We start from the raw sequence: 26,355 nt of genomic DNA, 5'->3' as shown, positions 1-26,355 counted from the left end.
CCTGTCACACGACAAGCAAACCAAACTGTTCAACAGCCTTGTTACTTGCCTGGTGCTGTCCCACAGCTTGTCGTACATCAACAAACCAAACTGTCCAGCAGTCTTGTTACCTGGCTGGTGCTGTCCCACAGCCTGTTGCACGACAACAAACCAAACTGTCCAACAGTCTTGTTACCTGGCTGGTGCTGTCCCACAGCCTGTCGTACATCAACAAATCAAACTGTCCAACAGCCTTGTTACCTGCCTAGTGCTGTCCCACAGCCTATCGTACATCAACGAACCAAACTGTCCAACAGTCCTGTTACTTGCCTGGTGCTGTCCCACAGCCTGTCGTACATCAACAAACCAAACTGTCCAACAGCCTTGTTACTTGCCTAGTGCTGTCCCACAGCTTGTCGTACATCATATGATCAACAAACCAAACTGTCCAACAGTCTTGTTACCTGGCTGGTGCTGTCCCACAGCCTGTCGTACATCAACAAACTAAACTGTCCAACAGTCTTGTTACTGGCCTGGTGCTGTCCCACAGACTGTCGTACATCAACAAACAAAAACTGTCCAACAGTCCTGTTACCTGCCTGGTGCTGTCCCACAACCCGTCGTCCATCCACAAACAAAACTATTCAATAGTCTTGTTACTTACCTGGGGTTGTCCAACAACCTGCCGCATGCCAACAACAAACAAAACTGTCCAACAGTCTTGTTACTTACCTGGGGTTGTCCAACAACCTGTCGCATGACAACAACAACAAAACTTTCCAGCAGTCTTGTTATCTCTCTGGGGTTGTTTACAGCATGTCGTACGACAACAGCAAACAAAAACTGTCCAACAGTTCAATTGTCTAAAACTATTGCATGACACCAACCAAACAAAAAAAACTGCAAACACTTTTTTCTACCTAGGGTTGTCCAAGAACCTGTCAAGCGACAAACCCAACAAAAAAGCAAATCGGCTCAGAAAACAAAAAACAAAAATCAAATCACCTGAAATCTCGCTACAAACCCGAGGTTGTCTGCCGACATGCCGAGCAACAAGATAACAACCTCTAGCTGAGATATAGGACACACCTTGGGAAAACTGCCGCAGTGGTTGACAGCTGTCCGAGCGTCTTGAGGCCTGGTCCCTCAGCTTTTCGGGTTGCTGAATGCTGGCTGGTCCACAAAATGCAATGCCCAGAATCGCCGAACCTAACTTCAAAATTAAACAAAGCAAATATACAGAAAAAATACAGGAAAATACTTAAAATAAAAAGGCAATACGTTCGACTCCTTCCACAAAACGTGATAGGCAGACAAAAAACTATACCAAATACTGTCTAAAGCCTTTCAAAGAACGTAACTCACCCATAGCGCTACCAGTGATAAGTTGAAGCCTCCGACTCTTTCTTGATAAAAAAGGTCGGGCGCTGCTCCGAGCGTGCGAAAACTGGAACAACGTTGTACCGCTTCACAAAGGCTCCTATGGCGAAAAGACGGGGTAAACGGCAGCCCTGGCGGTGGCTCAGCTGTATCAACATACCTAACTCAAATGAGACAACAAAAGATTAATTATACCAAGCCTATTCTATCAAATAGAATCACTCACACCTGCGCACGCGAAACATGTGCGATGCGCAAACATATGCAAATTACGAGTCGCTAAACGAAATGAACGACAGAATAGTTGCTGACCAACAAAACACACCATAATCATACAACAGGAAAATAAAATCATAAAGGAACAAGAAAGAAAACAGCCGAGAGATCCACTAGAAAAACAGCCAACGTAGGGAGACAAATCAAAATGGAAAATTCCACAAGACGCCAAAAAATGGCGGCGAGCTCAAAAACCTTGCGTACCTGCTTGGCTTGTAAATCCTAAGCCCGTAGGGAACTACTCTATCTTCTCTGTTGTCGGCAAGTTTCCCTACCCGTTCCCAGAAGGTCGTAGATATCGCAGACTTGCCCTGGTGAGTCTCACTGTCAAAAACAGTGTTACTGGTGCTCTGCAGTGCTATGAAACGTGCGGCTCATTCACAAGGCTGCTGCGTCAGTCATGCTGGGGTCGGCCGTGCCGGCGGTGTGACTTGCCTTCTCCGTCGACGTTCTGCCAGACAGTACTGCATATACCTGTGATGTCTAACAAACGCCCCAAATAAGCGTCTATTCTCGCAGTGAGGCATGCTTTCTTCCATAACCCATACACAATGCCCGGCACGCCAGTGTCTGCGAGAAGAATGGACCTCAGCATGACAAAGAGCGATACACGTGCAAAATGCAGACAACTCACATTCGTCCCTACGCAGCAACAAGTTCTCGCAGTTTCACAAAGCAAAATAAAATAATAGTGAAATCTTCATGACACTAAAAGGGCAATCTTCCATACTCCCTGGAAACGCAAAACGAGGTAAATACTCGGTCTCTCTTCTACACCCCGAAAACCTGCTGGCGGTCTTTCTGTGGATCTTCTGTGTTTCCGCAGCCATGGCGTGGACGAACCGGCTGTGGGGAGGAGTCCGTCAAACTGCATAGTGAATAGTCTATCCTGCCCTTATTTAGGATTGGGTCTTCGCCTAATATGGGCATCGCCAATCACAGCGCAGGAAAGATAGTAGTATTCTTGCAAGGATATTATGCAACGCTTGAATAATTAGTTGAATGCATTTAATCAAATGCTATGAATACAGTCATATAGACTTTTGTCACTGTTGTAGTATCCTAACATCCACAGTTGTTTGTATATATTACGGTTCTGTTGTTGAGAGTAGTCACTAGCTGTTATTTATCAGTAGATATTGAAAGATGCTGTGTCTATGTTGTGCTTAGGAGAAGTGTGTAAGCTGGTTCATAGCATGGACATGTCAGGAGACGTTGGAGGAGATTTCTTTGGGAAAATTCCAGGTGTGTTACCCATTTGTGTATCAATGTTGTGTGGAATTGTGATATACATTTCTGAACTTTGTATTATTTAGGGTGTTCAAATAGCACTATGCATGTAATTTTGTTATAGAAAAAAACTAGCATCATATTGACAAAACAAAACAACATATTATACCTATTTGCACAGAGGTTTAAATTCCTTGATTTTTTGTAAGTTTTACATGTGCATCAGGAAAATGCTCCTCAGACAATGGTGTAAGGGAAGGACCTTGCAAGCTATGTTAAATCTAAGACTTTGCTTATTTACAGGGGTATGCAGAGCAAGTCAAAAGTGTAATAACAACATCAAAGACCAGAGTAACAGTGTTGGAGGACATGACCACACTGAACAATAAGGCAAGGGTAATGTTAATGTTGCAAGACGAATATTCCAGTTGACCAATACCACAAATGTTTCTGAACAAGGTCTTGTTGACACATTCCACGGATAACATCTGCATGCACACCAGTTTTCATCTGCCCCCCCCCCCCTAAATAATTTTGACCATGATACTTAAAACTAGCCGCAAAAAAGAGCACATATATGCTGTAAATCAGGAAATAAAAAGAAATGTATCAGCAAACAGACACTAATGTCAAAGTCAAATGAACACTAATAAGTCAAATGGTTAAAGTCAAAGAATAAGATGTGAAAGAACAAAAGTGAAGAATCTATCATTTCTTGTAATATACTCTCTGCAGCCTGACCACTGAGATTTTATAATGCATTTTTTTTTTTTCCGAAACCTTTTTTGCCTTCTCGCATCAGTTTTATGGTTCACAGAAGATGCTCTCTAATCAAACCAACCTTTCTGGAATAAGTTACATGTAAGTACAGTGCTAGCTAAGCATTCCTTCAAATAGTTGTTCAAGAAAGTTTGATCCTTGCAAGAATAGGGCTATGCTTATGCATAATTGAAGTGTATTTTTGTGGTAGTGCATTATACTTTGGTTTGTATACTTACTCTTGTAGGACCTCCAATGCACAGTCTGTCGAACTTACTGATGTACATGTACAACAGCAATTAAAGGTAAATTGATAATGTTGCAGGTTGGGAGAGCTGTGACGGCAACATGCTGGCTGGCATCAAACTGGTCATCTACATACGCGCCTCTTCATACTGTATCCACAATCATGGAAGGGTTCAAGGTATCTGTAACGTTAGCTCATGTTTGTTGAATAATATTATCTTCAGTTTTGAGCATCAAGGGTAAAAGTGTAATTGGGAGTTTGGATACCGTTCTGATCAAACAAATACCTCGGATCTACAACTATAGACAGTATAAAAAGTAGTAGATGGAATTATACTTATTTCATTGACACATACAACTTTACTGACAGTCGAGTTTCACTTTTGGAAGTACTAAAGAGTCTTTTTGTAATAGGATTCTTAAGACTTAAAGTTGAATATGTTATTCAGTTGAATGCTGAACTTCAACATAGCAATATACAATATAGCAACACATGAATACACAATTTAACACGCACTTATTTTTTTGTCTTGGCTGCTGCGGTCTTCCTCTTTGTATCTGACTTAGTACATGTGTGACGTCGAAAGTGTAAGGAAACTCAGCTATTTACATGTACTACAAATATTAACTGCCAGCACAGATATGATATTCTTTCCTTGATAAACAAATAGTGTTTGTTGATATGTTTTTTCTTCAGAACAACCTCTGGTTGGCTGCCTGTCTGCTGATCAGACTATGCGATGATCTCAAAGCTCACTACAGCTACAGGCAGTCAGAAGTGTGCCACCTGGTAGCAAAATGGGTCGCAGGCCATGAAGGATTTGACTTGCAATGTGGACATCCTGGTAGTATTGCCATGGGGAAGTAGGTTTAACTTCATGGAAATTTAAGATGAAAGCATATCAATCAGGATTTCCTCTAGCTCTGAAGATTTTTCAATCCTGTACTTTTGTCTGAATGCTAGACCAAAGGTTCCCCTTGTGTTACATGTAATCTCCAAGCAGATCCTACAGTAGCATAAGATAATATCAAACGCTGGCAGAGGAGTGTTTTGCTACCATGTCTACATGACAAATGGACACCTCTTGGCTGACTACACCCCTTGGACAGTTTGGTACTATCTTATGCCATTGTAGAATCTGCTTGGAGTTTACTCTTGTGTGGCCTGAGAACTCTGTACTCTTCTTAATTCCCCTTCTGCAAAATGTTCATTTTGTAAAAGGTTTATGTATTAACTGCATCTTTATTTTCTTGAACATAGAGTACTTTCTCAGCTCCCTTTGGTAAAGGCAAAAGAAGTCTTGGAAATCATTTTGTCTACTGCTTTAAATGGTAAGCCATGAATTTCCCTCTTATTCTTTTAGCTTGAGCTTGATTGAACCTACTTTAAGAGTATACTTTTCTTGCCTTCACTTTCAATGTAAAAAGCAGTTTGCTGTTTTTGCCATGTTCACATTTGTTTATAATTCACTGTATGTGTAATACTATATAGGTTTGTTCCTGAATTTTTTTGAATTACATTAAAATTTCTGACATTTCCGCCAAACTATTACCTTGGCTGATATTGTGTTAGTCTGTGCCAAACATAATGACTGTTGGAACAAAGCATAAAAGCCTTTTTCTACTGGTAAAAATTAAGGTGATTTAAAAGTAAAGTTGAGAATAAGAATTCTGACTTCTTTTTACATCCCAGGTAACCGGATGCCTGAAGAAAGGATAAATGTCATCCTTCAAGCAAAGACTGTTGTAAGTGAACTTACAAATAACAGGTTAGTGATCACTACATTTCCAAGACTTTTGAATAGCAACTTGAACTATCTGATTTGAGATGTTGATAGGCTTTGTGAAATTTGTGGCATGTTTTGAAATTCTGCTGTTTAACAGTTTTCATTTCACTGGTTTGGCTGGCATACACATAGTACGTACAGCCAAGGTTGCCCAACTGCATGTTGCTGTTGGGAGGAATGAAAATGAGTAGATATTGGAATAAAAATGAGTACACATGTACATATTCAGTAATTACTAAAAATATACATCATCTCATATATATACACATTTTATTGTTGTGTAAGTTCAGCATTACTCCCTGCCATTAGACTTTACAAGTCAAATCAAATCAAACTTTATTTAATCGAACTTGGCAGTCGAAAAATTTCGACTGAATTGTGCCGATTTTACAAATAAAATTCCAACAAGTCAATACTGCAAATTCACTGGCAATTAAAATCAATTAATACATTTTTTTAAACCATTTCATGTGTCAGTTAAAACTCTTCACGACACAACACAACAACATCAAAACAACAACATCAAAACTGCATGTATACATTTAGGCAACGCGAATGGTATTGCACATAATGATATTGTTCTCAGACTAAATCTACTAAGTCTCTCGCTTTAGGACTTTGTCCTAAAGCTACTGTCACAATTTTGTGTCACATGTATGTTATTATGTCTCAAATCCTCTTAATTCACAGGGAGCTGATGGGTAGAGTGTTGGTATACATGGCTAGAGTGGGAAAATGCACGGAAGTACAAGAGGAGTTGATGAAAGAGAAACAGGATGGTACGCTTCGAGTTCGGCCATCGAAAGCAGTGTCACAGATTGGTGAGGATGACTTCTTGGACATCATGAAAGCCTTGGCAGAAAGTGTGAAGAACCTGTGGGGAGCTGGTCAACTGCAAGGTGTGGTATTTACATCTGACATCTACCTTTGTGGAAGAAAGTTGTACTGAAACCTTTACTCACTCTCTCTGTAGATTTTGTACTTAGTCTGTTAAGACAGTGCCTATCAACTCATCATATTTTCTTTAATAAGGTACTGTTGTACTTGTAAAACGTTTGAAATTTAAAAGTTACTCCAAGTTGTTGCCAAAGTAGGGGTGTGTATTTGAGGTGAGTATATTCCTCAAATTTTAATTTGGAATGCCCATTTATTGGAGAAAATATGACAAAATCATTCACGTCAGATAAAGGCAACTTACATTTTGTGCATATATTTCCAGCTACACAGTATATTGAGAATGAGATCTTCACATGCTGCATACATGGATTGGTTTGGAATGACAAGGTCCAACATAGTGTAAGTGTGCTGTTATCAATGTACCATTTTTTAAACTTTTCACTAACTACATTGCATTTGAATGTAATACAATGGTTCTATGAGGATGTAAGTTATATGAGACAGTTAGTCATTTGTAACATTTAATGACAGTAACTTCAATTTTGAAATTAAAAAAAAAGTAAATTGTAGAGCATTTAAGTTACTTTTTGTATGTACTATTTTAATTAGGATAAGAAGCTGTCCATACCTTACACTAAAGAAATTTTTTAAATAAGAGACTGGACTGTGTGATTGGTAACTGTGATGATAAATAATACATTGCTGGAAGTTAATGTTGCAACTCATTATGAGAATGAGTATGTATGTATATATGTATTCTCATTGATATTTCCTGACAAGTTTGATTGCAAATTTTAAGTATTTATAACTTCACTCTTAGTCTTAGCAAAAAAGAATCTTCAATACACCAGTCTACTGAAAGTGACAGGATGAATGCTAAAAGTATAATAGAGATGCCAATAAAAACTGAATAACCTTTAAGTTTTAAACTTTTCCATTAAATGCATTATGTGCATGTTTTATTCACAGCTGAGCTTCATAGCCTGGTTCCTGGAGTTAGTGTGTGCAAAGAAGATGGAAGAGCCAAGTGACTCAATAATGAAGGTGCAAAATGTTGATATGTTTGTTTGAACCATTTCAATGCTTTTCATAAACAATGCTTGCTATGAATAATTTTAGATTTTAAAGCTAAGTGATTCACAATCAGCTAAGAAATATTTGAATGTGTAATGTGTATGAATGTGTACGTAACAAATGTGTTTTTACAGCTTCTTGAAAACATGGCCAAAAGCTTGAGGGAGTCTGTGGACAAGAGAAATGCTGAAAGTATAGCTACTAGAATAGAGGGAAAGGTTGGATACGTTTCTCTTCTCATTGTACATGTTCTGATACCTGTCTACTGATCATGTTTTTAGAAAACATAGGAATAACAATATGTGAGAGGTTGATGTTGCTACATGTAGATTAAGAATCTTTGGTTTTTTTATTTCATCATAGAACTTTGAAATACCAGTAGCAGTACATGGCAGCATCTTCTGTGCAGAACACACTGAATTGTGCCCTGTAGGCATGTTAAATGTAAAAAAAACTAGCTTAAGTTAAAGCAGCTATACAATTACAAGGGAAGGATAAAATCCCTGTATAATTGCAACAATAATCTTGTAGAATTACAAATTAAGCAGAATAAAAGATACAAAATCTACCTTTCAGCAAATATACAATTACAAGGGAATTATGATAAATGGCCTTTTCAAATTGAACCAATAAAAAGTAGGTACAGCATAAATCGAATGAAAGATAAGAAAGTCTTATCATACGAGGAAAAAAACAAGCAGATTGTAGCCTGACTATAGCCAGGACTGGTACTCCCTCTCAACTCTCCTGGTTTAGGGTGTTTTGCCTGTGGCCTATCTGCTATGTAACCTTGGTATGCTTACTGTGCAGGAAGGCAAAGCCGTGGTGGCCTGTATCCTGTCACTGCCTGGTTTTAAGGGCAGCGGCTATACTTATCAGCAGAGGATGAAGAACATTCTTAATACATTCAAGGTTGGTATCAACACTGGATCAGTGCATCCAGCATTCACCTTAATGTGAAAATTGTTTGTTTTATTATAGCCTCCATTTAGTATGTAATGTACAACTACAATGTAATTACTTTTCTTTCTTGAGTCCTTAAATACATATGTATAACAGAACATATACTGATGATATCCAGTCTTCATAAACATGCATTGTTTTGTTGCATTTAATATCAAAGCAAATGTTGTATGTTTTATTAGTATCTCAATTCTCACCCACTCAGTCCCCTAGCTCAGGTGGCCGTAGGGGCAGTAATACTGTTCACAAGGGCTTTCCACTTCTGGTGGTCTTCGGCCAGTCTAGTCAGCTGGGCTAACGTCCTTCCTGTCCAGTCCTTCACATCATTAATCCATGCTTGGCAATTAGTGCTTCATAAATTTTACACTATTCTGAATGGTGATTACTACACAGTTGTTGCCTGGGTTGTGTGATTAATGGAAATCTGGCAAGTCACTGACTTTGATCGGTAGGTTTTCATGCATAGGAACATCTAGTCTGAAGAAAACAAATTTGATCAAACCATGTACAGTTTTCCTAATCTACCCGTATTAAACCTGCCTTCACAGCAAAACAAGTGGCTGCTGACATTCCTGTTGAACCAGCCGGACGGCCCCAGGGGTACAGTTGTGACTGACTGGATCTGTGAGAACGGTCCTGAGATACTCGACAAGCTGACTGAGGAAGCAACAACAAGGTCAGCTTTATTGAATTTCACAGTTGTTAACCTCTATTATAAATAATGGAGCCAAGGGATGTTCTTTCTTTTCTATTGTATATCTGTGCCAGTAAGAAAACAAGAATCCTATGCAGCATAGTTGTGGTCTTTGAAAGGAGTTATACGTGTTCCATATTGATGCCTGCTTGAAAAAAATGACCCACCAGATCTATGATTGTGTTTCAGGCTGGTGCCATCTATGGAAAAGGGGATTGGCTACAACATCTTAAAAGGGTTGGTGAAATCATCAGGTAAAGGAACCCCACTATACCTCATATGCAACGAGGATGATGATATACCTCTATACCTCACACAAAATCAATATTGTAATCTTAGGTGAAATTCATCTGTACTTTTGTCTGATCTTATGAATTGGTTTCAAATATTTGCCACAGGACTACAAAAGAACATCTAGTTTTATCTTAACAGAACATTGCCAAAACCTCATGGTACTTTTTTGTCCATAGGTAACAAAGGCATTGCAGAGAAACAGAGGATTGTGCAGTTTGCCCAGTGCCTGCTCAACCAACTCCAAAAGTATGACAGAATGTCCAATGATATCCTAGCATACATCATGACAAAGGTAGGTCCTATTTGAGTGATGTACGCTGTTGATGAGTTTCCCCTAATGAAGTTTCAGCAACACTTATATGTACCTTAGTGCCTTAACCTGCTTTTGCAGGATTATGTTATTACAGAAATTAGGTAAGATCCTGTACATGTATGTTTTAGGTTGATCCAATCATCAGGTCTATGGATGATCCATCAGCAAAGGCTTCCCTACAGCAGCTGTATCAGAAAAACTTTGAGTTCTGCCCCACTATGAAGAGTTTGGAGGAACTCAAGAAAGTGTGCAGGTCGGTATAAGAAATCTGTAGTTTATATGCTGATTTCTGCATGGATTTTTTGTGACAACTGTGCATGTCAGCAACACTTGTATACACTAGATACTACTGCAATAGTTTGTTGTTAGAATGGGTTAACTGCCCATCCTCCTTGGTGCCAATTTGCTGTCCATGTCTGAATGTGACTGTTCTTGGTGCTGATTTTCAGTTCATGACTGCATTTGACTGTCCTTGGTACTGATTTGCTGCTGTTCATATCTGCATGTGACTGTCCTTGGTGCTGATTTGCTGTCCATGCCTGCATGTGACTGTCCTTGGTGCTGATTTGCAGTGCATGTGGCTGTCCTTGGTGCTGATTTGTTGTCGATGTATGTATGTGACTGTCCTTGGTGCTGATTTGTTGTCGATGTATGTATGTGACTGTCCTTGGTGCTGATTTGTTGTCAATGTATGTATGCGACTGTCCTTGGTGCTGATGGGCTAATTTTCCTGGTTCTGTTCTGCAATCCATGTGCACTTTCCTTGGTGGTGCTGTTTTGCTGTCCATGTCTGCATGTGACTTAGTGTTGCATGTTGCATGTTAGTCTTTCGTACTGATTGGTTTGTGTTTGCCTATGACATTTCCTTTGCGCTTGTTAGTCATCATATATGTCCTTGGTTATTTTACCTCCTGCCTACTTTCAATACTAGTGCTAATTGGCTTACCGAATTTGCCTTCACCATCTTTGTTAAAGGCACTTTCAACTCTTGAACATTGTCCTGTCTTGCATTATGAATAGCTTGGATAATGTTGTCTTTCTAAAGGTGTTTATATTCAATATTTATTTCTTCATAGCCCTGAAGAATGGTTAGACAAGAAGGACTCCTGCCTTGTTTATTACATCAATGACATTAAAAGGTAAGTAAAGCCTTTGGAATGTAAACCATGCCCTACAAACTGCATTATGTAAATATCATAATTATTGTATACTGGAAGAATCTCATATTTAGTCAGTTCATTGGACTCTGCTTATCTTAGATACAATGGGTTTCGGTCATGTTCAACATCTTCTTTGATGGCTGAACAAATCAATTCTTGAGTGGCAGTCTCTACCATATCCTGCGCTGTCGAAGGTGTATGTGTTGGTAGAAGTTGTCTTCTGTTGCTGCAGGTCTGTAAGTTTGGATCTGGCAGCCATTGCCACAATGCAGAATATGCTCTTGAATTTATGGTAGGCTTCTCTTTTCACGTTTTTTATATATTCAACGTAAATGCACTGTTTAAAAGTTATATTCTTTTGAACCTGTCCAGTGTGCCCACCTGCCTTACGTGCCTTGTGCTGTTGATGAAGAGTGGCAGTGACCACATCACACAGCTGCTGTCGCTGCCTGTCACCAGGGAAGGCTGTACCACATCCAGGAGAGGTGCAGATCACTTCAGCCCTGCCTGTCCTGCAGTCATTAAGAAGGTTTGTATATTTGTTTCTTTGTGTTTGTTTTGCTTGATCTCTGTTTCAGTTTTTTTTCTTTCTTTCAGACAGTCTTGGTTAAGGTGAAATTGCACTCAAGTTAGTAACTTATTTTAACAGTACCAGATACAAAGGACAGACAGACGGTTTGCCATAGTCTGTTTGAGACTGTAAGGGCAGTCCCCAACCTACTCCTTCCATTGCCTTTTACCTCCCCAACCAAAGTCAGGTACCCATTTCTACACCTTGGTAGGGAAAGTCATGCCAAGTGCCTTTCCCAGGGGCACAAGATCCGTGACATGATACAAGACAAGATTCAAACCCAGGACCACTTGGCTTTGAGCCAAACACTCTATTGGTACACCACGGGACTCCACACAAACTCTGCATCTGTTTTTCTCGAAGTAGTTGTTTTTCCTTCTCTCTCAAGATGCCCACCTTCTCCTGCATATTTAGAGGATAACAGACTTAAGAAGCCTTTTTTCTCATTCTCACTATGAACCTGGTGACCAACCCCTAACAGATTGCAGCAGTTCTGAAGGAGATCCCCAGTGCTGAAGCAACACAGTTCCTCCAGAAGGCAAAGAGTTGGCTAGTGGCTGAAAGCTGGAGTAGTTTACTCTGTGTGGGAAGGCCTTGTAAGAATAAGGTACTTGACATTGCTTTATCATCACTATCTTACAGTGAGGCTAGTGGTGCGTACCGAAACTCAATTTCAGGTTCAGGTCCGGATCGAGGTCCAGCAGTTCAGGCTCAGGTCCAGACTTAAAGTCCGGACCTGAACCCATCATCGCATATTATGTGCATATTTTGTACGGGGAGGGGGGGTGCATATAAAATTGCATGTTAGCATGAATTGAAATGCAATGTGAAAATTACATGAAAATGATAGACAGCCAGTGTAAACACGAACTTTTTTTTTTGTCTTTTTCCATTGCAAATTTCACTGTCTATGGAAGGTTTTAGATGGACATTTGGGTTGTTTTTTTTTACTTGGACCTAAACATTTTTAGGTCCAATTCCAAGTCTGGGCTTTAGGTACGCACCACTAAGTGAGGCTCATACATGTTTGTTGAGAAAACCCAATAGTTTTATTAGCATTGTTAAGATGCATTCTTTTGGCATTTCTTTGTTGTTTATCAATGATATTGTACTTGTTTGTGTATGTTTGTTTGTCATACCTCAAATACAGAAAGTCTGACTGCAGGATACCATGGTGAATAAACAGAAAGGCTTTTATAACTCCTTCACATTGCCTGTGCCAGGTTCAGCCATCCATGGACATCCTGTGGAAAGTGATAGCAGAGATCTCTCCACAAGAGCTCGTCAACACTCTGAGGGCTGCTATGGAGGCAGTGGAGAGAGTATGTTATATCATACATGTTCCTTTATTGAATTTTAGTGACTTTTCCTTATTTCAATTTTTAGTAAGGTCACAGCCTTTCCAGACATTCTTTTTCCTTTACTTTATTTTAGTGATCATTTTGAACTCTGATATGGAAGGTATGATAATGCCCTCTTCTCTACACAGGCAGAAATATCCCTGTAACACTTTGTTGTCTTTATGATTATTTTTCCAGAAATTTAACGTTATCAGCGTGACCCCCTTAATGCGCAGTGTGTATGTCAGCTGGCTGTTGCGTGTCAAGGATGCCTTCCAACTGGCCAATCAGCTGTTTCAATTCGGCCAAATTCTCAACAAGACCTTGCGCGTGCTAAAGAGGAAGAAGCCTCTCACATAGTAATTAATTTTGTATATGATTTCTTAGTCCCTCCGTTGAACCATGTACATGTAACAACTTTCTGTTCAAGGGAAGCTTATGTTTGTATCTGTTATATCTGTTCTACCTGCTCTACCCTTTATTTAGGATATTACTTTCATTTGTCTTGTCATTTCACTTACTTATTTCTCAGTTCAACTCTGCCCATCCCATCTCTTCTAGTATTCTTGAATTGGATCTTTGTAGCTACCTATCTATCTGCATGTATATGATACAGTCATAAGGTAACTAAATTACATTGTCTTAAACAATTGTACATGTGTCTTGCAAAGAATATGTATAGAACAAGAGCTTGCATTGGAAAAGATATAATAATTATTCTTTAAATGTCCTTTTGTTTCAGTGAGGTCAAGGCCAGCGGACTGCTTCTCAACCTCCCAGACAAGGAAAATCCACTGAAGCAGAATCCATTTGTGCAGAATGCCAAGAAGAAGGGGAATGGGGCTAGCCCTAACCTATCGAAAGCTCTCAAAACCCTCAACATTTCCAACAAAGGATCTGGAACAAAGAAGGACGACACAGCAACTGTGCTGATGAAAGAACTGATCGCAAAAAAATCCTCTCCTGATGCAACTCCCATGGAGTGGGCAGATAGTGATAATTCGGTTAAGCCTAAGGCCAGCAGACACTTTCTCAGTGCGACAAGTGTCCAATCTACCGAAAATTCTGCCAACAAACACAGTTATCAAACACGAAGCAAAGACAAAAGTACTGCACAGAGTACAGGTTCATGTGCCTTAGCAAAGACAGCACTTACTTCTTCACCACTTACTACAAATGCCCCAGCTACAGGGACAAACAGCAGTGCTTTGCCTGCTTCTGGCAACACTGGGGGAGACCAAAAGGGAGCTTCGCCTGAGTTGACGAACATTGTGTCAAACATCCTGGGTAAGTCATCACGTTGTTTAAGTGACATAATCATGCTGCAAGTGCTCTAGTCTGTTTTTTTAAATATGAGCTTTGCCCATCCAAGACATACGGCTGATTTTTTATTCTATATCAATTATGTCACAACTACCTGCATGTGCTATAATAGATTTTCTAATAAACCATTTTAAAGGCATATTATTTTTATAAGACATATCGTAAGAAACCTTTGCTGGTTGAAACTAATCTTCTGGAGCATAACTATCTCATCATGGCATTGTCACACCTATCTAGCCTTCTCAAGTCTTCCACAGACACTGCCCAAGTCTCTGAGGCTTACAGCATAATAAAGCCTAGTTTTCAAAACTACGCATAGAAGACATTTCAAGATTTGTTTGTGCCTCACTTGGCAGAAGTAGATTTTCCAAGCCCTCAGTGTCTTTACAACTTTGAAGTGACAAGACTCAATGATCCTGTTTCTCCACAGAGCTGACCAAGACTACAGGAGTAGATGGAGCCTTTCAGCTCATCATTGGCAGGATGACCGGGAAGGTGGCCTCTTCCTCACCGCTGGCAGAAGACATTGTCTCCAAGCTCCTTAAACTGAAGGGACCCATCAACCTTAAGATAGGTCAGGAGACTGTTTAAGTCATTAGTGCATGTCAGTACTTTCCTGAAGAGCACATGTACCATATTATATTGACCTTGTTACATACTCTTTCTTTGGCTTTGTACATTTCTCTTAAAGCCCCGGTCACAAAGCGCGTACGATTTCTTGCGATGGTATATTCCGCATATCGTACGATGAGCGCAGTAAATCGCAGCAAAATCGTAAGCAAAATCAGCCATCGCAACGCATCGGATGGTGTTCAAAATTTTTCCAGCGTCGTACGATTTTTCACTTGTGTCTCTTTTGAATAGCCGCCTGGCCGCTTTTGTGCTTCTTTAACCAACAAAATGTGGACTTAGCTGTTGAATACCTTCCTATAATGTATTTAACTGTAAAAATAAATTAAAAGAGACCATGACAACAAGAGTATTACAAGAAAAGTTCAAATCAAGCGTGAGTACTGGTATGATTATCTCGGCCTGCTTGCCGGCTCTACGTGTCAGGCTATTTCGAAGATCGTATCATGATATGCTATCAACAAAAAGATGCCGTCATACAAAAATCGTATCATAAGCATTATATCATATATATTTCCGACTCATAGAGCCTGCCTTTATGTTCGAGTTGTCCCCATGGTTATTACGATTATGGTAAACTGACCCAAGACCGACGAGAGCTGAGATTTGATCTAATCATAGACTCACGTGCATGAAGCGATCAAACAATTGTCTGCATCACCTGTGCAGGGCGCGCTGTTCTCTGGTTGCGACTGTGGCAGTTGCGACTGATATATTTTCCCTTTTCGTCAATATCCACAATATCAGGGAAAACTGAAACCATCACAACATGCTAACAATTCATAAATCTATAACCTCATCAGTAGACAAAAATTGCTGTAATGAAGTCTGCTATGGGGGCAAATAAAATCTTACGACGATAGCAAAATTTTGAACATGTTCAAAATCCATTTCAGCTCTATTTTTCGCCATACGACGCTCCCCGATTTACTATGATTCACTGCGATTAACGCAGGCACGCTCTTATGACCTCATCGTACGATGCACTACGCGCTTTGTGACCACGGCTTTATATACTTAAACCATTGCTTCCGATTCTCCCCCGACTTACGACGCACTGCGCTTATCCTGCGCATCGGAAGGAATCGCAAGGAATCGTACGCGCTTTGTGACCGGGGCTTAAGATAAACCTCTAAGGTACCTACCCACCTGCCTACCTAGTCCCATTAGGGAGACAAGGTAGACAATATCTATTACCAACAAATAGTTTCTTTGATACTTGTTATATGAGAATCAGAATTTATTTGTAAAACATCGCAGGCTGAATTGTACATTTGATACATCACAAGTATAGTGCAATACATTACAAGCTCACTTAAAATCTTTAAACAGAGGAATAAGATATACCTAAAAGACTCAAAACAGTATGAAGAACATTCTGCAATAAGACTTGCACCAACTTAAGGTGTGCTCCCACTGCACTTGTGTCAAGCTTGCATCACTGCGGGGTTCGAAAGATATTCAACAAATTTTCTTTCTTTTTGTGTATTTTGTTGTCTTTTCAGTCATACTTTTACGTATTATCCAATAATACTAAATTTTAAAAAATCTGAGAAAATAACAAAACAGTAACGCAGTGAGTGAATCCTACAGAAAACAAGCTTGACACAAGTGCGATGGGAGCGCACCTTTAGATTACAAATTCTTTTTCAATGACTGTTTACTATCAGATTGCCTCTAAGATGTACCCATTTCTTCATCAACTGCAGGCAACAATAGACTGGTGATCAACGCACAACTCACAGCATCTTCACCTGTAGTCCCAAATGTGCCACCACCCCAGCCTGCCCAGACAATGCCAAACCCGAGAAGTGTGACGACTGTGCCATATGTTGATCCAACAACTCCTAGCATCTCCCAGTCTGCCCCAAAGCAGAGGTATGGGCTAACTGGTCCAAACCTTGCTCCACGCCCCATTTTACTTCTGCCACCAGCTACAAGTTCGATCTCCACATATGTACCAGGTGCCATGCCTACTGTGCCTCATGCTGGTAGCTTTACTATGCCAGTAATACCTACATGTAGTGGAGCAGCACAACCGACTACCCATTCTACACCAGTTGCTGGTGCCATATCCAGTGCTTCATCCACCACAAACATCCAGCCAACAAGGGGGGCCATGGCCAACAACAACAACAACAACACTAGGCTGGAAACTGTCAAGCCTACAACTCAAGGACCAAGTGCAACATTCGCAGCGGGTATTTTAAAGCAGATCATATCCAGAATTGACAGTGACAAGGGTGCAGCTTCAAGGGTGGTCGGCAAACCAGAAGAGTCTTCCAAGACACCAACATCAGACCAAGTATCACCTACAGTGCCTATGGAGGCCCCTATGGAATCAGATTAGATAAACTAAAGTGGATCTAGCACAAACAAGGCTACTGACTACGTTTTGTTGCATGGTTGGGAAAGATGGATCTGAAGAAGGATGCATCCACTTATGCCAAGCCCATCTCTTACATGTATACAAATGTATTCAAGTAATGGCCATGGCGTACCGACCTTTGATCCATGGTTCTTGCTGTATTAACTTGACAAAACACAAACTAATCAAATACTCTGCCTCCTGCAGTGGAGGGAGAGAGTTATCGGCCATTCATGTTACCCATTCACCGTAGTTTGTGATTTGATTGGCTTGTGACAGCTGCCCAGCACTAATACTGTTAGAAGGCAGAAACACAGGTTGATACATGTATGCCAGTATCATAGCTTGGTTTATGCAAGCAGTGGGTCAGGTGTGAAAACATGGTTTGTTGTGAAGAACTGTGTGCACTTTGTCATGACTACCAGAAAGCAGAGAGCTTATCCTTAAAAATGTTTACATGTACAATGTATTAATATGTTTAAAAAGTATTTTTCTAACATCATAGAGTTTTACCATTACCTACTGTGCATTGTAGACTTTTTTGTCTACATGTACTTAGGGTTTTGTTTTGTTCTGTTCATTAACCTTGGGTTACTTAGGAATTAGAATTGTACTTAAACTTTATCATACAGGGTCAAGAAGTACATGTAACTAAGCAATTTACACCTCCTATATTTGCATGTACATGCACATGTTGGTTCCCAAAAGCTTTAAGGAGCTTGTTTATTTTATCATAAAGTACAACATATTTTAGGAGAAGTATTGCAGATTATTTTCTGTTGCTCTTTCTGTTAAAATTATGTTCTACTGTGCTTGACTTGCAGAATGTAGATGGGTGCATTATGCACTATACTGTATTGTTGCAAGAAACAGGGAAAATATATATTCGAGCACATGCATGTGAAACCACCATTTATTTCCAGCTTATGATTCCCATTGAAAAATCGTGCTTGTTTGCCCAGAAGTCTACCAGAAACAAATACCTATGATACATGTACATGCGAGGGTCACAGTCAAGAGTTTAAAGTCTATATACATTTTGTAGCTAGCAGAAGCCATTTTTAAGCCATAACCTTTTAGTTTTAGTAGTTGAAGTTATATTACAACCAGCTAAAATCTGTTTATGTTTGTGTTACCAGTTGTTTAGATATCCCTTTGCCATATATTGCACCAGGCTATTGTTGATAGTCTGTGAGATGTGTCGATGTACATGGTATGGAGAAGCCAAATATACATTACCTATGTTTAAACCAGACCTCCCTATACACTGGAGGCATATACCAGTATATTTTAAGTTGGTGGACTCTAAAACTACCAGTGCACTTGCAGCTTTGCTTTAGTCTTCACCATACTCCTTGTGTTGCTGGAAAAATAGTAGAAATTCTCTGCATAGATTTAATGATATGCTAGAGTTGGATGGCCATAGAATTAAAATTTGAAGCTGTGATTCTATGGCAGACTAACTCCTCTTGCATATCATTAACCCCATTTGGCCAAGTTTCTATTAAATTATTTTTCCAGCAACCCATGGAGGTTTGGGTCGAAACTAGCTAGTCTTTTACTAATTTACTTTGTTGCACCTGTTTGTCAGGATACTATCATAACATTGTTCTGATTGTTCACTCAAAGGAAAAGAATAAGTTGTTCTACTACTACTATTTCTTCTGTGAATGATTCTCACATTTTGCTTACTACTGTAAATGCAGAAATGTTCGCGGTGGATTTATGTTCGCGGTTTTCGCGGTGGCCACTTCACCGCGAATTTAAAACCACCGCGAACATTTTTCCAGGGCATTAAGATACTACAGTGCATGGTGCTACCGCGAAATTAAAACTACCGCGAAAAGTCCTTTTTCCGGCTACCGCGAAATTAAATCCCCGCGAACTTAAATGCATTTACAGTACCTCACTCTCATACGTATACGAACCCACACTCAAACAAACAAACAAACATGGACTCAATCTCATATGGACATAAGCACTCCATACATAAACGCTCTCGCACATACAGACTCATATACACACACACACACAGACACATAATGGTATATTATCTTCGCATAGTGTGGATACTCGTAATAGTTCACAAGTGGTGTATAACTGGTAATGATGTATAGTACAGTCGCAACATTGATGCAAAAAAGACAGTCAATGGTAAATTATGATAAAGTTAGTTTATTGCAGATTTTGTCCTGTCCTCCAAGCCCATGTCACCACAGCTGCCATCATGATCCAGTAGGAAGTCGGTGTTGTCGTGTTGCCCATAAACGTTTCCTATGGACTCAGCTTACTTCTGTAGATTTATCTCCACTACCGGCTCCTTGGCTCACCACTGTCTATACTACCAGCATTTAACTGCTGTGGTGTTTCTTATGCCACGTCACTGAACAGAGCTAGCATCTATAGAATTTATCTTAGCCTTTCTCTAATCAGTGTCAACTCCAATTAAACCCATTATCAATACCAAGACAGGTTTAGAAATAATAACACAATTCACCAACGTTGTCAATTAAATTATTGATTTGAATTCTTTAAATAGGATGAATAAGACGACTTAAGAGGAGAAGACTAAAAAAAAAAGACCGCATCCCACTGTTGACTTCCGTTGCTATGGTTTGGTTACCATTTGCACCATTGACAACGCCCAGCATTAAAACAAGTGCTATCTGAGGTCTAGCATTAACTGAACATATGTTGTATGCGTGATATACATATGGGTAGGTGTTACCAACGTCAGGTGGCTTTTGTTTACGGGTCACGTGAAATACAGTTTCTCTTCTCCACAAGTTCCGAAGAGAACTCCATTTCCTGTCTACTCACAGATAACACAGACACGATATGTGGGGTAGGGTAGCGGCGTCACCACACACACCCGACCGCAATGAGGTACAAGCCACGAATGGTTAGGGGAGGAGAGAGAACATCTGGGGTAGGTTGGGGGAGGTTCACTTATGCTTCTGTGATCCGACAGGAAATGGTACTATCCTGCGTCACTACTGATTATCGATTGACTGATTGTTAACAAATTAAACAAATATCACGGGACGGGGAAAACAGTTGATGTCTCTTTCTGATCGATGAAAGCTCAAAGAAGAAAGGAACAAGGGCAGTGGATGTCTAAATAGTCTGTCTACAACCATTATCAAAGCATTGTCTTCAAGCAATAGAATGAATGGTGTTTTCCATAACCCGGAAGTAACATTGCATTCTTACTAATCCCAACTGAAATTCAGATCTCCATGTCAGTGACGTGGCAAAGATCAAATTTTCAAGCAGATGGAAGGAAGTCTTCGACTTGATTTTACATCTTTTTGAGCATAACAATGTACGCATTTCGTTTGAGAAAAGATTGAATGCATACAATCAATCAAGCCGAAGTCCTATATCTACTCGGAAATATATACACAACCAAACTTACCTTCCAGTTCTGATGAAAGCCGAATATCTCCGAGGTCCCCCGTATCCTCACCCGACCGCACGGTACCGTAAAAACCAGCCGCTGTGGTCGGGGCGAGACTTCGGGGGCCCCCGGGACACCTCGCCCCAACCTCTCGCACCCTTGCGGGGTGATAGCGAGGCCGCTGACGGGACGAGGGCCCAGAAGCCGGGGTGTGATTCCCGATGAGTGAACTCAACGGGAGAGTTACGAAGTAAGCGTGAGTCCAGAAGGAAATTTTTGTGAACCCACGACAACACCCACTTCCAGTCCGCCATGGCAGAGCGTGGAAGCGGGCAGCCTGGTGGCAGGGCTCGGAGGTTGTCTGACGTATCTCCAGGCAACGCCCACTTTTATACCCGCACCGTTTGGATTGCGCAACAAGGCGCAACGTCGCCGCCTGTCATTGGATGATAGTGTCGTCATTAATTTGCTCTTTGCTATTTTGGTCTGGGGCTTATCACACCAAATGTGCACAGACAGCAACAAAATGGGGACATGTAATCACAGGCACTTCCCATGCTACTTCACGATCGAAGTATGTCTGATACTATTTAAAAAGTTCAGGTCTATTTCCAAAAATTTGACAACATTTGATATCTTCAGTGCAACCAATCAAGCTACATTTATTGCCTTGTCTTTCCTTTTATGTTTACGAAAAAAAAGTTTGGAAAAAATATACATGAATTCCAATTTTTTTTTTTAAAGTCAAACGTTTTTTTTAAAGTGATCGAGCAAACCATATTACAAGCGCCACCTTGCGCTTCACATGTGTCACAGCCAACACGACAGGTGGTTATTTTTAAGCAGATGTTAGGAATGAATACCATGACATATCTTTCAACTGTTTCGTTTTCTGACTTATAACGTTATCACTCCAGTGTATATCGACAGAACGGGACAGACAGAAAGACTACACAAAAATCTTCTTCTACCCAACGTCTGCTTGGAGATTAACAGGTGGCACAACAAAAGTTCGGCAATTTCCGTCGTAGATCGGAAGTCGTCGGGAACTTTCTATTGTACATTGTGGAGGTGTGTCAAGATGGTGTCGGCTGCTGCAGTGAGTTGTACTCCGCCCCTCTGCAGTCCTCTGGGTCTGGACCCGGGGTTTAAAAGTACGTCTCCAAACTTTAAAGGGTTTGCTATAAGAATATTGCGGTATTACGATGATCACGGAATATTTTTGATGACTTCCTGTTGATGTTGTTGACGTGTGAGTTGGTGTGAGGGGGAGGGGGGCTTGTTGCAGTGGAGCATGTTTTGTGTTTACATTGTGTTGGCAGAACTATGTCTTCTCACTACAGGAATTTCTATCTGTAAAAACTGCCAAACTGGACAACTTATACTGTTAGGTGCAATCTAAAGACGTCAAAAGCGCTGCGTTAGATACTTATTCATTGAATCAAAGCTTTGTTTGTTTACATTTAAATCACAAAGCTTGTTGCATGTACATGTAAACTAAGAGTTTACAAGAAGTTTTTCTTTGATAGAGGTGGTCAAATACATCAAGTCACAACCACCATAACACTTAAGATCTAAGATTTTTGATCCAAACATATTTTCAATGTTTAAACAACATGTTTGTGTTGTGTACAGTTGACGTGTGCATCCATGAGCCATTATGGGTGGTCCCGGTAACCAGGGGCGACGTTGCCGTGGAGATCGTGACTCTATGTTCACAGCTGGAACTTCTTTGTGAGAAGGAGATGAACGAGGTATAAAGAATCTCAAAGCAGATGTAGGGCTTCTACACATTTCCTTGTATAATATATAGAATACAACACGGTGTATTCCGTATCACCCGAGGTATCAGCCCGACCCGCGGGAGGGCTGGGACTGAGGGTGATGCAGAATACACCTTGTTGTATTTTATTTGTCATACCCACCTAAGGAAACCCCTGTTTTGATGCGAAATGCGCCAGAAGTTGAACAAATTTGGTGCCCTTGAACAAAAAGTGTTGCAACAGTAATGTTCCAACGTATGAATCAGGTATTCAAACATTCTATGGCGCCGCACTCGGCCCGCTCGAAACAGTTTGATTTATTCGAATGGAGCCTGTGTAATACGCCTTTTGAACCGGTCTGATACGGAAGTTATAGCCAGGTCCGGAACACCCGTATTGAACGTTTTTGCATCACAGGTATGACATAAAATGACATACAACAGCCCGGCCAGCCACTTTCTTAAGGCTATCACAATGGGCTAGCTAGCCCTGGTGACTGAACAATTTAAAGTGTACAATTCAATGTTACAAAGCACACTTGTTACATGTGTAGGTATTACATATCTTTTGTAGTAGATCATCCAAGCAATTACTTGGGTGAGTGCAGGGCTCTAGCCAGCTCGAAATTTTTTTTCGTCAGCCAATTCCCATTGTTGCGAAAACTGCGTTCTAAGTTAGAAAGACGGAACTGAGATCTTGAAAAACGGGTTTTTAATGAGATTATTGTATGCGAAAGGGCACCGACACACATTGTCAACAATCATAACAATAGCAAAACAAACAGTATATAGTAGAGTAGATTCATCCCTCAAGCTACCGCGACATCTTGCACACTACAGTCGTCCCTCAGAAAGACATCTGGAGCCGCATAGTTCAAGTTTTGAACTTTTATTCAGCCTGTCGGCCAAACTAGTTTCGCTATGTACAGCTTCTTCAGTGGCTAGAGGCTAAATGACACAAGTACAGTGAAGTTTGCACTTATATACCTTTCCAGTGCATTCTGCCCTGGTACAAATTGCACCTTAGATCCTAGGGGCGGGTTGCCCTGACCTTAAGTGACCTATGACCTATGACTTCATCTATTGTTCTAGAACAATTACACATGTCATAAAAAGGTCTGTTTACACATTCGATATTCACGAAGTAAGGGGTGCACTGATCCGTCTTTTTCCTAGATGTTGTCTTCCCTCAGCTGTTTATCTTGCTCTGGCATGTACATGTAGCTCTGGCTTCTCAGCATCTTGCGGGCTTTGGACAACTTGTGGATGACGTCCCCTTTCCTCCCTTTCTCGCTGGTGTGGTGGGCAGTGATGGTAGTTTCGTGGCGCACTCGGTGGTATCTCAGTGTCTTCCTTGTGCTTGACTTGGCGGCGATGTTTAGTCCAGCATGCGTCCTTGTAGAGGGCTCGTCTTGCTTGTCGGTGCTTTCTTGTGATGTACGGGATCATTCTGGGTCCGGAGTTCCAGATGATACTACAGCGAGGGTCCATCCGTTGAGAAGTATGCAGTATATAGTAGAGTAGATTCATCCCTCAAGCTACCGCGACATCTTGCACACTACAGTCGTCCCTCAGAAAGACATCTGGAGCCGCATAGTTCAAGTTTTGAACTTTTATTCAGCCTGTCGGCCAAACTAGTTTCGCTATGTACAGCTTCTTCAGTGGCTAGAGGCTAAATGACACAATAGCAATAACAATAGCAAAACAAACAGTGTGTGGCTTTTACGGCCGTGGACGGCTTCCACCAAGGAGCTTTTATCAGATTTTTGTCCGTCAAGGTTGACGAATTGGCTTTAAAATCTTTCCGTCAAACGCAGCAAATTTCCGTCAATTGACGGAAAAACGGACGCTGGCTAGAGCCCTGGGTGAGTGTGTACTGAATTGTAATGTATCACACATGTCAGCCCACAAGGCTGCGACGTTGTACAAATAAATCACTCTGATTCTCAGCCGATTCTCTTATCATTTGATATCCCAACTTGAGGAGGAGACCAATAGTTCTGTTGTTTATTTCTTCTCCAGGGGGTTTCCAGAGAGTTTTCATCTCAGGACAGGTACAGGAAGTCCCTGAGCCCCACGTTTGAGTCCCAGGCCATGGTGCTGATAGGGAAGATGAGGGAAGCTCTGAACAGGCTACCACAGCCACCTGCTTTTATACAGGTGGGTAGCCTGGTATCCAGCCACATTATAGCTCCTGAGTCTCTTTCTTAAGACAGAAAAGACTCAGGAGCTTTTGTATGGCTGGATACCAGGCTAACAGGTATGTGGGAATGATCTCCAAGCAGATGTTTAAAGGAAAACATAAACTTCTGTAGCTACCCTGTAGATTGTTGCTATTAACCAGATAAATATGCAATTTTTATTCTTCATTTTCATGTTGTTCAATGGTTACCTCCGTTTCATGACAGCCACACGGTGGTTTACATCATTTACCCGGACGGGAGACCTGGCGCATCCCCATCTTGTATTCAGCTAGAAGAAAGGGTATACCACTGCCAAAGGGGTGGATTAATCCCAACAGTGTTGTAAGACACTGTATGACTATGGCTGACAATGGTTAAATTAATATATTTTCTTATAATAGGTAACTGGAATTGCTTGTCAAATACACAGGGTACACAAAGACTACATCAGTTCTGTTTTTCTAGAACTTGTCTCAGTCAAATTTTGTTGGCTACATACTGCTTGCTGATACAACAAATGTTGTGTTTTCACAGGACTACTTACAAAGCACTAGTCTTGCCGGCATGTTTCCCCGAGCTGCAGCATACATCGCTAATCCACAGACTCTCTACAACCTGGGACAACAGGGCAGTATGGATGGTCAGTGACTACAGAACTCTCAACATTACCTTTGACAAAAATATGCTATCCTAAGCAGCAAGAATGAAAAGAAAGAGCAAAAAAAGTTGATATACACATGTATATAAGTTTCTTTTGGGTACATGTCATGAACCCAAAAGTAACTTATGATGTGATCTAGATCTGAGTAGGATTTTAGGTGATACATGTACTGGAAAAGTCAAGTGTTGAGCTCTAAATTTGTACATGTTGCCCTGTTATGTCACAGTAGATATAGATTTTTTTTTACTGTGATCGACGTTAGGCTACTGACTTTTATCTATGGGGTAACCTTTATACATTGTTTTTGACAACAGGTATCTAGGGATATAAAGTCGATGGAAGGTGCTTCCAAATTGCAATATTTTCTAAGTATTGCAGGTTGAAACCACCACCGTTGACTTGATATTAAAAAAAACGAAATACCCCACATATAAAAGTGAACTAGCGTCATGTTTTGTACTTACCTATGTTTTTTTCTCCAGAGTACTTCCAGCACATGGCAAGCCTACACCTGGTGTCTTCCATGTGTCGTCAGCTCAACTCAGTAGTCCACAATCTCACCAACTATGAACACATCGCTCATCGGGTGGCAGTACCGTATGTAAGTGTATGCTTAACACTTGAACACTATGAAGCAAGTCATTGTATGGTGGTTAGCTTCTACATCCAAAGATTATGGGTTTGAATCCTGAGTAAGCAGTTTTGTTTGTTTTTTGTTTGTTTGTTTTGCCTGAGTAAACCACCTTATGGCATAACACACCAGGTTTGCACTGAACAGTACAAGCGGCATATCTGGACAGATTTATTCGATCCACTCACACTGCGATGGGTTCTTTAATGTGCTCGAGGTGTAGTGCATAGCTCCCAAACAATTGTGTGGGACGGAGAAAAAAATAAAGCTGAAGTATTCTTCAGAGGCTGCATGCTAAATCAGATGTCTTTTGATGGAGAAGACCCACACCTCAATCTTGTCAAAGAACACACCACATTGACAAAATTTATGAAAAAGAGTATGATCAAATTTTGTGTAATGCCTCAAGCAAACCATTCTGTTAACAAAGTGTT

General features: G+C 40.6%; 2 protein-coding genes across 2 annotated transcripts in view; both read left to right on the top strand.

Annotated features, from left to right (window-relative positions):
• The window catches only part of LOC118427334, a 57,452-nt gene extending 38,540 nt beyond the window's left edge, over positions 1-18,912 (top strand). Inside the window, exons 10-32 of the mRNA XM_035837069.1 lie at positions 2,806-2,880; positions 3,169-3,255; positions 3,950-4,048; positions 4,568-4,734; positions 5,132-5,202; positions 5,564-5,639; positions 6,348-6,556; positions 6,877-6,953; positions 7,524-7,598; positions 7,763-7,846; positions 8,439-8,540; positions 9,140-9,267; positions 9,475-9,539; positions 9,756-9,871; positions 10,021-10,145; positions 10,969-11,031; positions 11,425-11,581; positions 12,105-12,230; positions 12,847-12,945; positions 13,162-13,322; positions 13,706-14,250; positions 14,717-14,860; positions 16,626-18,912. Of these exons, the coding sequence (XP_035692962.1) occupies positions 2,806-2,880; positions 3,169-3,255; positions 3,950-4,048; positions 4,568-4,734; positions 5,132-5,202; positions 5,564-5,639; positions 6,348-6,556; positions 6,877-6,953; positions 7,524-7,598; positions 7,763-7,846; positions 8,439-8,540; positions 9,140-9,267; positions 9,475-9,539; positions 9,756-9,871; positions 10,021-10,145; positions 10,969-11,031; positions 11,425-11,581; positions 12,105-12,230; positions 12,847-12,945; positions 13,162-13,322; positions 13,706-14,250; positions 14,717-14,860; positions 16,626-17,266 (3,492 nt within the window). The 3' untranslated portion in view covers positions 17,267-18,912. The remainder of the gene's footprint in view (positions 1-2,805; positions 2,881-3,168; positions 3,256-3,949; positions 4,049-4,567; positions 4,735-5,131; positions 5,203-5,563; positions 5,640-6,347; positions 6,557-6,876; positions 6,954-7,523; positions 7,599-7,762; positions 7,847-8,438; positions 8,541-9,139; positions 9,268-9,474; positions 9,540-9,755; positions 9,872-10,020; positions 10,146-10,968; positions 11,032-11,424; positions 11,582-12,104; positions 12,231-12,846; positions 12,946-13,161; positions 13,323-13,705; positions 14,251-14,716; positions 14,861-16,625) is intronic.
• A 2,817-nt stretch (positions 18,913-21,729) lies between these two features.
• Positions 21,730-26,346, top strand: LOC118427202. Its single transcript, XM_035836837.1, has 6 exons — positions 21,730-21,838; positions 22,320-22,438; positions 24,469-24,606; positions 25,164-25,269; positions 25,773-25,887; positions 26,331-26,346. The coding sequence occupies exons 1-6, from the start codon at positions 21,766-21,768 to the stop codon at positions 26,344-26,346; spliced, it is 567 nt and encodes a 188-aa protein (XP_035692730.1). The 5' UTR covers positions 21,730-21,765.
• The last annotated feature ends 9 nt before the right edge of the window (positions 26,347-26,355 follow it).

This window comes from Branchiostoma floridae, chromosome 12, assembly GCF_000003815.2.
Source record: "Branchiostoma floridae strain S238N-H82 chromosome 12, Bfl_VNyyK, whole genome shotgun sequence".
NCBI lineage: Eukaryota > Metazoa > Chordata > Leptocardii > Amphioxiformes > Branchiostomatidae > Branchiostoma > Branchiostoma floridae.
The sequence above is the reverse complement of the archived record's forward strand: the minus strand, read 5'-3'. Positions and strand labels throughout refer to the sequence as shown.